The following is a 13682-nucleotide window of genomic DNA, read 5'->3' as shown; positions in this document are numbered from 1 at the left end:
ATTGGTTTACAAACCAAACAAACAATCGATTAATATATATATATAATATATGAAACTGCAACAGTCTGCAGAAGGTATTCACTTGGACTGAATATACTTTTACTCTAGTCATTTTTTCAATTTAATTTTTCAATACAGGACTTTTACTTGTTACTATATTTACTTTTATTACTTTGACTTGATTTACTCTGAATACTTACCACTACTGTCTGGAGCTGAATATAGCAACAAACAGTGTTAAAACATACAACACCTGTAAGTTGTTGTTTTGTTTTTTTTACAAGGTTTTATGTAATTATCATTTTAATTTGGATAAACAAGTTACAATGTTGTGTAGCTGTTGGTTGAAACAGCGCCCCCCTGCGGGGAGGAGCCGCACTGCACGCTGAGTTTCTGGTCACGTAGCTGTTTACGGAAATATTTTTACGTCAACACGTGTGCAGGCTTGTAGCGTCAGTGCAGTTTGTTCTGGGACGTGAGAGTTTTCATGCCCGCAAGTTTGAGGTAACGAATCACGCAGGGCTTTTCGCCTCATGCACACATGTTTTCAAACTAGGACCCATGGAGCCGTGAGGACTCTCACCGCCCGCCATGAAGTAGCAGCGCTGGGCTTCATTTTGACTGTCTGACTCTGTGCAGAAGTTAGCAGGGCAGATAAGGACAGCTGTTGTTTGGAGCGCAGGTGCTGCACAGTTCCTGGTTTAAAGAAACATGATTTTGAGGAAAATTCAACCAGGATCCTGCAGAGCCTGGCTGTCTCGGGTGAGTGAAGAGTGCTTCTGTTGTCATGTTGGTCTGTGTCCTCACATACAGTGAAGTTATAACAGCAACAGGCCCATTAAATGTGTCTGTCTTTCATACTTCCTATTTTAATACGCCCTGGTCCTGCCCTGCTTTTTTTGGCTTGTTGTCAAAGTCATTCCACTGAGCTGACATGCAGGGTTACTGTACCAGCTCTGCAATCTCACTTCCAACCTTTTTAAAATGCCTTCTTCATGTCCTCAGAGGAGTTTTTAGTGCAGTAAACAGATATAGTTCACTCAGCTCTGCAGAGATCCTTAAGCCGCTCACTCTTCCCTCCAGGTTTCATTGAGGCAGGAGCTGTGTTTCTTCTCCTCCGTGCCCCCCCAGCCGGTGCCCCCTCTGGCGCAGACCCTGCAGGGCTACCTGCGGGCCCTGGAGCCCATGCTGCCCCCAGAGGAGCTCAGCCACACCCGCAGGATGGTGCAGGAGTTCGGCCGGCCGGGCGGCCTCGGTGCGAAGCTGCAGGAGGGGCTGGAGAGGAGAGCCAGACACACCAAGAACTGGGTCTGTGTCCGCTGAGTCACTGTGGAAACAGGACAGATGTTAGAGCAGAGATGGATGTGGGTGCTTTTTAAGGTGCAGACAGAGCTGCTGTGGTGTGTTTGAAGTACTCCTGGGTGGGTGTAACAGCACTGTTTTATCTATACATATGTATATATACATATATTGATATATCAGGCTAAAGAAGTGATGTCTGAAACCCTCCAAACAAACAAAACACCAACTGCTCTTCACGTCTTTTACAACCAAATGACAGAAAATTACATTTAAATGTATCTTGTTGTACCGATTAGTCTACAAAAGATCATAAGTTTAAAAAAAAGTAAAAGTACACAGACTGAGAATGTGGACACCTTTTTTTAGTAGTTAGTTTACCACTTAACATGTTTTAAGAGATTTATTATAAGTATGATGGTTTATGTAACACAATAAAAGCACAAAATATCGAACACAGATGCTAGCAAGCAAAAGATCAAATCAGTTTTGTTCACAGCAACAATAACTTGTGGATGATTTATGAAATTTAGAATGAAAAAAATAAATATTTTGCAACACGAACTTTTTAACGGGTTATTGAGATATTTTGCCAACTAATAAACAAATAAATGGGCCTAAAAAATTCCTTAATATAGATAATAAATGTTAACAGTGAATGAATGAATCCTGCTCGCGTGGGTCTACGAGATAAATAACTTCAATCCATCCAACAATAAATCCAAACAACAGAAAACATTTGTTTGTCTTTTGAAATGTCCCCTGCAGATCTCACCCTGGTGGGTGCAGTGGGCGTATCTGGAGAGCAGACAGCCGCTGCCGGTGCACTCAAGCCCGGCCATCTCTCTGCCCAGGAGAGATTTTAATGACTGGAGGAGCCAGCTAATGTGAGTCAGTGCGCGCACACACACACACACACACACACACACACACACACACACACACACACACACACACTTATCGTACACCTCTGATGAACTATGTAAATCAATACTTTCAGAGTGATGCTTTAGATACCTTCAGTTACTGTAAGCTGCCCTCATATATTGATTAGTGAACCATTTAGCTGTTCTGGTCTTGATCAGACAAATGTAGCTGATTATGTATTATACTTATTTTGTCTGGTTTCCTGGACAACAGACTGACTTTAACTGCAGTGAAAATTTCCTAAATGTATTTTGTTTCTGCAGGAAAATGTGACGACTTCTCCTTGAATTATCTCACAGCTACAAAACATAAGACATTTACTTTCTTAAATCGTTCGAAAAGCTGTATGACATCAGGGTATGAATATTATCTTCAGAATTTATAGACTAATTATGTATTTTTTTATAAATGATTCATAGTAACTAAGTAACACTAGGGTCACTGTGTGTCTTTCATTACTAAACGAGTGGTGGAGAAGGCACCAGGTTGTTTCTAAAGTAGTTTTGGGTTTAAAAATCAAATGAAGATTTATTGTACTGAGAGGAACGACGAGCGCAGGTCATTTGTGAGCCGATGACAGTTTTTAAAGAGATGAACTTCCAGTATTAGACGTTACTGGACGTTGATGTCCAAACCCTGTCATCATAGTAGATATTTTAAAATGTGCTTTACTCTTTAGATAAGCTGCAGAGAGAGAATAATGTTGAAGGTTTTCATAATCAATTAAATGAATTAGTCAATAAAATCCCATCACAGTTTGAGCAGACAGTGTAACACACAGCAGTACAGTCCAAGCAGATGTATTCAATGTGTTTGTTTTGTGTCATAATGTTTCCAGTGAGGACTCTCTGCCTGGATGTTGACCTTTAAACGCGATCTGGACCGACACACCTGTTGATTTTGTAAATCGTTGTTGTCACTAAGACCTTGTAACCCGATTACCTGCTCCTCCCCGAGCCGAGGAAACGCTGCAGCCTTTAAGTTTGGAAAAAATAATTAAATAAAATGAGAAATATTCATCATTGTCAAGCTTAAAATGAAGTTGTTTTTCTGAGGTTCTTTCAAGTTATCCTCTCCGTGTTATGCATTAATGATCTCTAAAGGTTAATCTGACACCTCTAGCAGATTTGACTGAATATGAACTGTTTGTGTTGGACAGTGAGTTTCCACCTGTTCATGTTTAAGAAAGAGCACAAAATCAACTGTGTTACATAATAAAAGAAAATGTTTGTCTCCTCATAGATTTGCATCCAAACTGATCGCAGCAGTTCTGGACTTCAAGGCCAAAATCAACACGTAAGTTAAACTGAGCTGGAGCCAAATAAAAATGACGATTATTGACGGTGACATTATCCTTCACATTACTGTAGTGCGATTTAAATTTTGATGTAAACGTAGCGGTAGAAGTATTCAGATACTTCAGGGTACATAAGTTTACCTTACGAGTTAAAGTCCTGCCTTTATAAATCTACTTAAGTGATAGTGCAGATGTATTATCAGCAAAATGGACTTAAAGAAATACTATAAAGATTGTTTAATCAGCAAAAAACATGATCTTATAAAGACATTTCTGTGTAAAACTGGGTCCTGAAAGCTTTATTTTACAGTGCAGTGAGAACATTCGGACTAGTTTTCGATTTAAATCAACTTATCTTTAGAAAATTCTTGACACAAGTGAGTTTGCATAAAAAACGGGTTGAAATATTGATGCTACACTGGCATTTTCTACTTTTGAAGCCAAAACAAAACACTCACTTTCAGACTAAAATCACTTGATAAGAGGGGAAAGTTTGTTTCACTGAACCGTGCATCATGTTTTAGTGATCGTGTGTTTTGTATAAAATTAATCTGCAAAATATGGAGCAAAAAGGACAATTCTTCAGTAGATGTAGTATAAAGTACCATAAAATGAAAATAGTCAAGTGTTGTACAAGTAGCTAAAACTGTATTTGAATATAGTCCTTGAGTAAATGTGCTCAGTTACATTTCTACTTCACGCTGACCTCGATAAATCCCAGATTTACTGGTGTTCAGATCACCTCTGCATTCATCGTTCTCTGTGTTAATTCCCTGAAGGGATTAACACAATCAGCACAGACAGAAAGTAATTCCTTTATAAGCAAATTAAACCAGCTGCGGATGATTCTCTGCTACAATCATCAGAGTCGGTAATTAACTATAAACTGTTGTCGACCTTTGTCCGACTGCTGCAGTGATCCTTAAATCTGTTGTTACAGGCACTTTCACCAGCTTCTATTTTCGTGCTGTAACCTTAAACACGGCTGGCATCAGTCTGTGTTTCTCTGCTATATGAAGTTGATCTCAGTCTAAATTTATTTGTAACTTCATCTGTGCACAGCCGGCAGCACATGACTGACGTGTATCCACTGTTCAAGTCTTTGTTTCAGTCTGTTTTGCAGCAGTTTACCACGTCAGGATGTTTATGATCTGATTTATTATCTGAAGGCTTATTACAGTTTGAACCACAGTCCTCTGCCTGCTAAACTGAAGTAATATTTGGCTGAGTTCTTCTAGTTTGGTCGTGTTTTTTTCCATTTTGTTTACAGCCAGACCTCTGAGGTCTCTCTCTCTCTCTCTCTCTCCCTCCACATGAACACAGCTTAATCTCAGAAGATAACATAAATATTTATTTAAAAGCTACTCTGCAGATTGAGTTTTTATAAGATATGAATCATAGTCATGGATTAAACTATCAAACAGTGAAAAAAGGAGTACAAACAACTACTATATTAAATGCTTAGATATTCAGTAATATTAATTCAATAATATGATCTACAGCAATATTTTTAAATGAACTCTGACAGGGCTACTTTTACTTTTCCCTGTGAAAACTGTGTATCACGTTTTTTTACTGAGTAAAAGTAGCAATACTACAGTGTAGAAATACGCTGCTACAAGTAAAAGTCCTGCTTTTACTGTACTGAAGTACTGAAGTCTTAGCATCAACATGTACTTAAAATACTAAAAGTAAAAGTACTCATTAAGCAGAATGGCCCATTTCAGAAAAATGTATATTTCATTATTGAATTATAATTACTGACGCATTAATGTGTACATCAGTTTAACAGCTGGTCAAGGTGGAATTACTTTAGATACTGCAAGGGACCAGTTGAATTTAGAATAATACATTTATTAGCAGATTATGTTTTGTATAATTAATCTGAGTCTGCACAGAAGTCACTGAAGTCACTAAGTTAGTAATATTCGCCTCTAAATTGTAGTGGGGTAGAAGAATGAAGTGGCAGAAAATGGAAATACTTCAATAAAGTACCTCAAAATTGCACTTCAGTCTCTGAGTAAATGCACTCAGTGGAGCAGCGAGAGATAAAGATCCTGTTTTAAATCCAGCCTTATTGAAGTAAGCAGAACAGTGGAAAACCTCCTCTCATACTTTAAAACAAGTGTCATGCAGGGCGGCTGATAGATGTTAAGTTTGTGTCTGCTTCTGTCCGTCCCCGTCAGCGGCCAGCTGCCGGTCGAGTACATGCGAGGGAAGCCTCTCTGCATGGAGCTCTACCCGCTCCTCTTCTCCTCCTGCAGGATCCCCGGTCCCAAACACGACTACATCGCCCACCACGGCCGCTCCCGACGCTCACCAACACACATCACGGTCGTCAGGAACTACCAGGTGGGACGTGCCGACAACACATGCTGCTGTCGGATTCATATTTTCTCTTTTTGTTGACTTGCTGTCATTTATCATCCTATTGGGACTGCAGGTTATACGACACAGCGGTCACGTTGAGACTTGTGCTGTCACACCTAAGTTTTTTTTATCATTATTAGGTTCATTAAGGCCTGAACCAGTATAGACGCACAGACATAACCGCAAGTCACATGACCCCACAGGGAGCTTTTTTATTGGGCAGAGTTTTGGCTGTGTTATCAGAGGTTTTGGCAGAGAGGTCTGATCCCAGTCCTTTCAAGTTAAGATCAGCCTCATAGACAAATATGTGCTCTAACCACTAGGTTACAATGAAACAATGTGTGGTTTAAGCTTTGCAGATTTTCAAGTTGCATGTTTTTGTAAACGTCAAATGGTTGTGTTTTAGGCCCACACATCCCTTTTTCAATCCAAAATGCAACAAACAATTTATCTGACAATTGTTTTCGCCAAATGAACGATGAAATCAGAAAACAGTCCAAAACCCAAAATATTCATGTTACTATTACATTGGAATGAGAAAATCAGGAAATATTCACATCTGAGAAGTCAAAACCAGTGAATTGGTTTTTTTTGCTTAAATTTTTGCTTAAAAACCAACATAAAAAAATAATCGATTATCACAATAGTTGCCTAAACCCTATTGTGATCAGTATTGAGTTTAGTATTCAGTTTGTGTTGGCAGCAGCAGCCCTGCTAATGTTTGTGTGGGCTGTGTTTGTGAAAGGGAAAACCTCCAGAGCTTAAACAAATCTCCAGAAATGTACTCACTGTAAACACACGCCACCCAAAAACAGAAAACCTAAACACAGCATTGTGTGGGAGGCTGTTTAGGTGACACCAAACCAAACGAATCACCTGTAGAGGACACCCGTAACAAAGATGGCCTTTTTTTGTCATTGTTCTCCTACCAGTTCTTCCAGTTGGATGTTTACAACAGCGACGGCTCTCGGATGACGGAGAGTCAGATCCACGGCCAGCTGCTGAGGATCCGGTCTCAGTCCTGGAAGACCGACAAAGAGCCGATGGGCATCCTGACCAGCGAGCACCGTCACACCTGGGGACAGGCCTACAACCGCCTGCTGAGAGGTGGATCACAGCACCGCACACACACCTGTCAAATACACCACCATAATGTGTATATACTGGTAAAGTATAGCAGAATAATTTGCATGTTTTGACTCGTTAATTCCAAGCAAGTAATTACAGGTGATCATTTACCAACGTGTACTGTAGCATTTTTTTTTTTTTTTTTTACATTAAGTTTATACACAGTGTATGGTGAAAATATATTTTTAGTGAGCTGTGACCTCGTCTGATATGATATTTGACAGTTAACCTGCCAAACAGAAACATGTTTAATGTAAGAATGAGTTTCAGTTTCGCGTCACGTAAAGGATGCAGGATGGTTCAGTAACCAACTCTGATGCTGACGCTGATGTTGGATGTCACAACTTTCTTCCACGATTCTCTGCACAGAATGAATGAGAAAAGCTGACTTATTCATCACTGTGATGGATTGATTGCCTCCAATTTAAAGCAAGGTTTAAGTGTTTAAAAATGTTTTTCTTATGCCACGCTGAAACCTGGGAATCAGTCCAGGTTAGTCTGAAATGTGTGCTATGCTTCGGTCAGGATTGTTATAAGGAGTATGTGATTTCTCATTAAAGGGCTAAAATAAGAAAGAAAAAAAAGAGGACTAAAACCAATGCAGACATGCAAGCACCACAAATGTCTGTTAGTATCTTTTGATGAATTTATCTCACTCTAAACAGACATTATATGTGAGAACTAGCACTAGATTTGATCTTGAAATGTTTCAATATTTTTGTTTTTGTGTTTTTCTGTCTGTCTTTTTGTTTCTTTCCATCTTCTCTCGTTTGTGTGACTCAGATAAACTAAATAAGGAGTCAGTACGGCTGATTGAGACGGGACTTTTCTCCTTGTGTCTGGATTCTCCGGTCATGAGGATATCAGATGAGAAGTACGCACACACACACACACACACACACACACACACACACACACACACTCTCTCAGGTATTTCTGTGTTTGCTAAATGTGTTGGGTAATCCTCTGTGTGTGTGTTCAGATACCATTATGCTGTCTGTCAACATTTGGTCTTAAGCAACACAGAACAATTTTCACTTCCTCCATTTTAAATGGCTTGTTGGCAGCTTTGAATTTAAAGGTTCAGTGTGTAGGATTTACAATCAATCAGCAAAAATGGAATATAGTATTGATCGTGTATAATCACCTGAAACTAAGAGTCGCTGTGTCTTGTGTGTGAGATCTTTATACCTATATAGGTAGCGGGTCCTCTATCACAGAGTCCGCCTTGTTGAGCCGTCATGCTTGTACAGTAGCCCAGAACGGACAAACAGGGAGTTTCGCATTGTTACATTGAAGTGGCAGCATGAATTTGATAACGGGAATAAATTGGTTGGAAGACGAAGAAGAAAAAAGTGTAGTGGCGTTTTGTGTTGTGACAAACGGAGGACCGTTCTTATCATCAGTCAAGGGAGTGTGAATCCTCGTCAGCTACCGTAGGTAGGGTGATTCAGTCGGTTGTAATCTTCAACCTCACCACTGGACGCCACTAAATCCTACACAAAGATTTGAACATCTGTCATGAATAACTGACATATATTTTTTGAGTCACATGAACTAGTACACAATTTAACTGGCCAATAAATAGTGGAGTAAAACCACTGTTTAATGTAGTCAAGTATAAAGTAGCATAAGATACATAGTCAAGAAGTGTTTCTTATATGCTGTTTGATTGACAGGTATGCCAGTCGTAAGGCAGCACAGGTTCTGCATGGAGGCGGGACGTTTTCCAACAGTGGCAACCGCTGGTTTGATAAAACGCTGCAGGTGAGCAGCAGGAATATTAACGCATGACAGGTAAAGGTCACATGAGAGGAGCGGAGAGAGCAGATACAGAAGGCTAACTGTGTGTGTGTGTGTGTGTGTGTGTGTGTGTAGTTTGTGGTGGGCGAGGACGGCTCGTGGGGTCTTCTGTATGAACAAGCCATAGCTGAGGGTCCGCCCATAGCAACGCTGCTGGATCACATCCTGGACTACTGGTGAGATGATGAGGAGAGACGTGCTCCTATCACGATCCGTTCGTGTTTTACATATTTTTTGTCTTAATAATTTCCCAAATTTGTAACCCAACAAGCACCAAATGTTGGAATTTGCTTGTCTTTGAACTTTGTCCTTTCAAACAAGACCACAGATGCTTCAAAACGCGCGGCTTTAGTTGGATTCAATGTTGTTTTTTTTTAGTTAAACAGAAAATAGAACAGCAACGATATCTTTTGGTAAAAATGATTCCTGCTGTGCAATCATTTTATCAGTGTGCAGCTTTTCCCTCGTTCTTTTGATTTTCTTGGCTTCTCTCCACTTGGAAGTCAGTTCCTCATTTTTTTTTTTTTCTTCACCAGCCAACCCAAACTGACCAAAGTAAGATGTGGACACATGGAAATGCTGTCAGATTGTCTGTTAGCTTGAATATTGTACTGCTACAGCCAAATACTCGCTACCTTCAACTTAAACAAGATATTCCTTTATTTGTCCCATGACGGTGAAATTTACAACGCTCCAGCAGACAGGAGGAGATCTAAAAAATATATATAAAATGGATCATTGAAATAGAATACATGGTGGAAATGGCTGTATTTCTGTTTGTTTTGTATGATCATTTGTGTTGCCTCGACTGCAGTGAGAAACCAGACCCAAAGAGGGCGCCGCTGGTCCCTCTGCCGATGCCCAAGAAGCTTTACTTTCACATAGACCGAGACATTAAGAGGGACATCGAGCACGCCAAGCAGAACCTCGATATGTAAGTGTCACGCTTGGTGAACAGGGTGGAGTGTTTGAGCGTGAATGTCTCTGCAGAATACTTGTCACGATAAGAGAAGAATGGCCTCGCTGCCCAGTGTAAGCTAGATGTTTGCTTTCTGAACGTGGCATGAAGGAAAGCCACAGGAGTGTAAACACATTTATCTTCTGTGTGAACGTAACCTTAACACAAAGCTGTCACTGGCCTGACTGACTTTTTGAATCATTTAGAAGTCATTATCGTTGTCCAGGCCTTTTCCACAGGCTTTTATACACTACTGTATAAGTTCAGAGCACTTTTAAACCACTCAGCTGCCAAAATCTATTTTATCTTTTTTATTTTATACAGCTTTTACTTTTATACACTGTGGATTTGAGCTGGGCAGACGTGACCCCAGCTCACAATACCTTGAATTAGGGTCAGTATGTAAACATTTTAATAAGCAGTTTATAATTCTAAGCAGATATAAATGTTTGTTAATGTATTTGTCAACAACTTGAACTCCTCCATGAGTGGAGGCTGTATAAACAGATAATGAATGATAATATAGTTGTATTAATATAATATATGTCTTCCCGGGATAAGTTATAATTGTTAAGAAATAACTTTTTGAATTTCCTGCAGACTGATCAATGACCTTGACGTGAACGTGTTCAACTTCAAGAGGTTTGGCAAGGACCTTCCCAAGCAGCACAAAATGAGCCCGAACTCCTTCTTCCAGGTCGCCCTGCAGCTCGCCTACTACAGGTCAGAGACAGTGATGTCATCAAAACATTTATATTTTTAGATTTAGTGCGTCTTAAACTACCCCACGATAGGAACTCCAGAACTTGCCTGAGAAATGTACCGTTTCTAATTTCTCCTCAGTATTAAAGTTATCCAGTGGTAGTTGTCTATACATCCGTTGGTATATTGCAAACAGGGACTGCCAATGGCTAATTCGGCATACCTTTAATGATGCCAGTTTGCCAAAATGTAAACAAATATAGGCAAAAAAAAATATGAGGCTAAAATTATACTTCCTGTTTAGCATTATGGGAGCTATATTTCCATTTTGGAGAATGATTCCCTCAAAAACAAGGAAATAATAAATAGAAAAAAATAGAGGTTATACAAAGAAACAGTAGGAGACAAAATTGACTAATAAATAATGATAATAATCAGTAAGGCTCAGACTAAAAATTGAAATGAGCAGCATTTGCTTTTTGTTTTGTTTTTTCTTTTAGAGTTCACAATGAGGTCTGTGCTGCCTGTGATATTGTTTCCCTGAGGATGTTTCGCGGCGGAAGGACAGAATATGTCCGCTCGCCCACAAATCAGACGCTCCAGTTCATTCACGCCTTTGATGATCCGTCTGTGTCGGTGAGAAATGATGCTGCCACGGAATTCATTTCAGCGTGTTTGGTTTCAGGTGATTTCAGGGAGGAGAAATCTGTTTTAGTTTGTAATCATAGTGTGTGTTTGTGTTGCAGCGGGAAGCCAAGCTACAGCTGTTCAGAGAAGCTGTCGATGCCTATGCAGCTCTGACTGATCAGGTCAGTAACAAGTGCAAGTACTTCTGCAGCTATTCTCATCTGTTAGTACCTGATAAACACTTTTTTTTTTCCTGCTCTGTTCAGGCAGTTAAAGGACACGGCACTGACCGCCACCTGCTGGGGCTCAAGCTGCAGGCCATCGAGGAAGGACTGAGCATTCCCAAAGTGTTCATGGATACGGCTTACGGCCTGGCAACACACTGGAAGCTCCGAACGGGGCAGGTGTGTGTCTGTGTGTGTGTTTGAGGGTTGGAGATTCGTTTTAGAGAAGATCTTGGCAGCCATGCGGGAACAGGAAGTGGAAATGTTGTTTTTGCATGAATATAAGTGTGGGGTTTTTCTATCAGCAGTTTACCAGCTGTTTTTGAGCACATGATGCGTCTTAATGTGGCACATTTACTTAATTTGGGAGTTTCCAGCAAGTAGCCTGGTATCATCAGTATTTTTTATGATGACATGTGTTTTTTATTCTATTTTCCCAGTTTTATAACTCAAAGTGTGAGTTAATTATTACCCCTTTACGATGCAGCGAGCTACTGAGTAAAGTGTTTGTCTTATTCTACACACAGTGCGCTCAATATTGACACCACGAGTCAGCACTTTTATTACTTCTATTGTGGAAAACATTAATCGGGACAGGAGCTGTTTTTATATCAAGGACACCCAAATAGGTTTTACTAAAATATAATGGAATTTAAAAGGATTTAACCTTGAGGTGGTGATTTCAATGCTATGTGGCATTTAATGACAAAAGCAGAGGGGAGTAAAATCTATGAGCAAAGTGGTTATCCTCATTTTTCCAGGTGCTGAAGAAGTAGTGACTGTTTTGAAGACTCACTGATTTTCCTCAAATTTTCATCCAATTTTAGGAACCACTGAATTGTGATTTTGGTTAATTGTCAATTATGTTTACAAGGTCTTTTACTTGTATTATTGATTAACATGCATAATACTTTATCGGTTAATCAATTTGTTTGCTCAATGAAATGTCAGAAAATGGTAAAGAAAAAACAAACAAAACATGCCCATCATGAATAGACGGAGCCCAAAGTAACATTTTCAGAAGCTTGTTTTACCCGAACGACAGATCTGGATAATAATGGTAATGTAAGAAACTTTATTTATGTAGCACTTTTTTTAACTATATTGCAAAGTGCTTTATGAAATAAAGTAAAACCAGACAAGACTGCTAAAATGAGAATTAAACCAAAGGAGAAAAGGAAGTAAAAACAATTCACAAAAAAAAGATAAGATAATAATAAGCTGAAGGGTCTTAGTGTCTGCATTATGACTGTGCAGCTCTAATTCTTTCTCTTTTGACACATCTCTTGTTTTCCTCTCTTTGTCTCTCCTCTAGGTGCCCGCGAACACAGACAGCGTGATGTGTTTCGGGCCCCTTGTTCCTGACGGTTACGCCATTTGCTACAACCCCCAGGCAGACCACGTCCACTTCTCCATCACCGCCTTCAACTGCTGCGAGGAGACGCACGCGGAGACATTAGCTGTCACCCTGAAGGACACCTTGTGTCAGCTACAGGAGCTACTGCAGCCTACTGTGTAGAGCTGCTCCTGTCCAGCACTATAAACCCGCTCTTCTACACCTGGAAACGAAAACACTTTATTTTCTTAAAACAGCATTTTGTAGGAATCTTGATAAGGCTTGTTTTTGATATGGTTGTTTTCTTATGTGTGCCACACAGTGGTTAAATCTGAGACCGTATTGAAGAATGAACACGGTGTCTCTGAAATGCTTTTGATGCTTTTTAACGCGTTTGATGAAGCAAAAAATCACTTTCCTTTTCTAGCCGGAGCTGAGCAAGCAGGCTGCTTTGTTGTTACTGCAATAGATGCACTTGGAGGCGTCTAATGCCACAAAATATCTGGGTGAAAGCAAAACAACACTCCATCCTTAATCAGAACAAGCCAAAAAAAGTGTTAAAAGTAACTGCACTCCTTTCACAAGTCACGATGACAAGCAGCCGTTGTGTTGGTGATGAATACGTTTTATGTGTTGCACTGCAGTTAGTGATTGATGTTCATGGAAACCATTAATTTTGTAGGTTTAAAAAGTCTGTTTGAAATGGACCAAAAGCCAGAAGAAGCTTAATGTTAATGGTGGCAGTGCACTTGTGTATTTACTGTATTTTGAATGTTGTTCTGCTCTCAACCTGCAAGACTGATTAATAAAGCCTGTAAACACTAAACGCTTTGTGCATCTGAGTGACGATGTGACAGTGATTAGGACAGACGGAGCACAAACGCCTCAGAGCTTGTTTTGTATTGACACGTGTCCCTGCAGAAATCAGAGGAGTCCTGTGTCAGAAGTCACACTCATCATCTTCCTGGATATATTTATGTCATTAGCACAAACGGGCAGACGATTGGGTCC

At 39.9% G+C, this 13682-nt stretch overlaps 1 protein-coding gene across 2 annotated transcripts; it reads left to right on the top strand.

Annotated features, from left to right (window-relative positions):
• Positions 1–423: 423 nt before the first annotated feature.
• cratb (carnitine O-acetyltransferase b) lies at positions 424–13497 on the top strand. 2 transcript variants are annotated; one of them, XM_070845977.1, is made up of 15 exons: positions 424–762; positions 1084–1308; positions 2068–2186; positions 3469–3522; positions 5788–5875; positions 6826–7000; positions 7805–7895; positions 8701–8788; positions 8900–9000; positions 9639–9758; positions 10383–10505; positions 10985–11120; positions 11231–11293; positions 11378–11515; positions 12651–13497. In XM_070845977.1, exons 1-15 carry the CDS (start codon positions 712–714, stop codon positions 12852–12854), a joined length of 1776 nt encoding a protein of 591 aa, XP_070702078.1. In that variant the 5' UTR covers positions 424–711; the 3' UTR covers positions 12855–13497. The 2 variants fall into 2 exon arrangements, with proteins under 2 accessions (XP_070702078.1, XP_070702077.1); XM_070845976.1 differs by having other exon boundaries at positions 5710–5875.
• The last annotated feature ends 185 nt before the right edge of the window (positions 13498–13682 follow it).

The sequence above is a fragment of the Pempheris klunzingeri genome, chromosome 16 (assembly GCF_042242105.1).
Source record: "Pempheris klunzingeri isolate RE-2024b chromosome 16, fPemKlu1.hap1, whole genome shotgun sequence".
Taxonomy (NCBI): domain Eukaryota; kingdom Metazoa; phylum Chordata; class Actinopteri; order Acropomatiformes; family Pempheridae; genus Pempheris; species Pempheris klunzingeri.
This window is presented reverse-complemented; position numbering and strand designations above follow the sequence as displayed.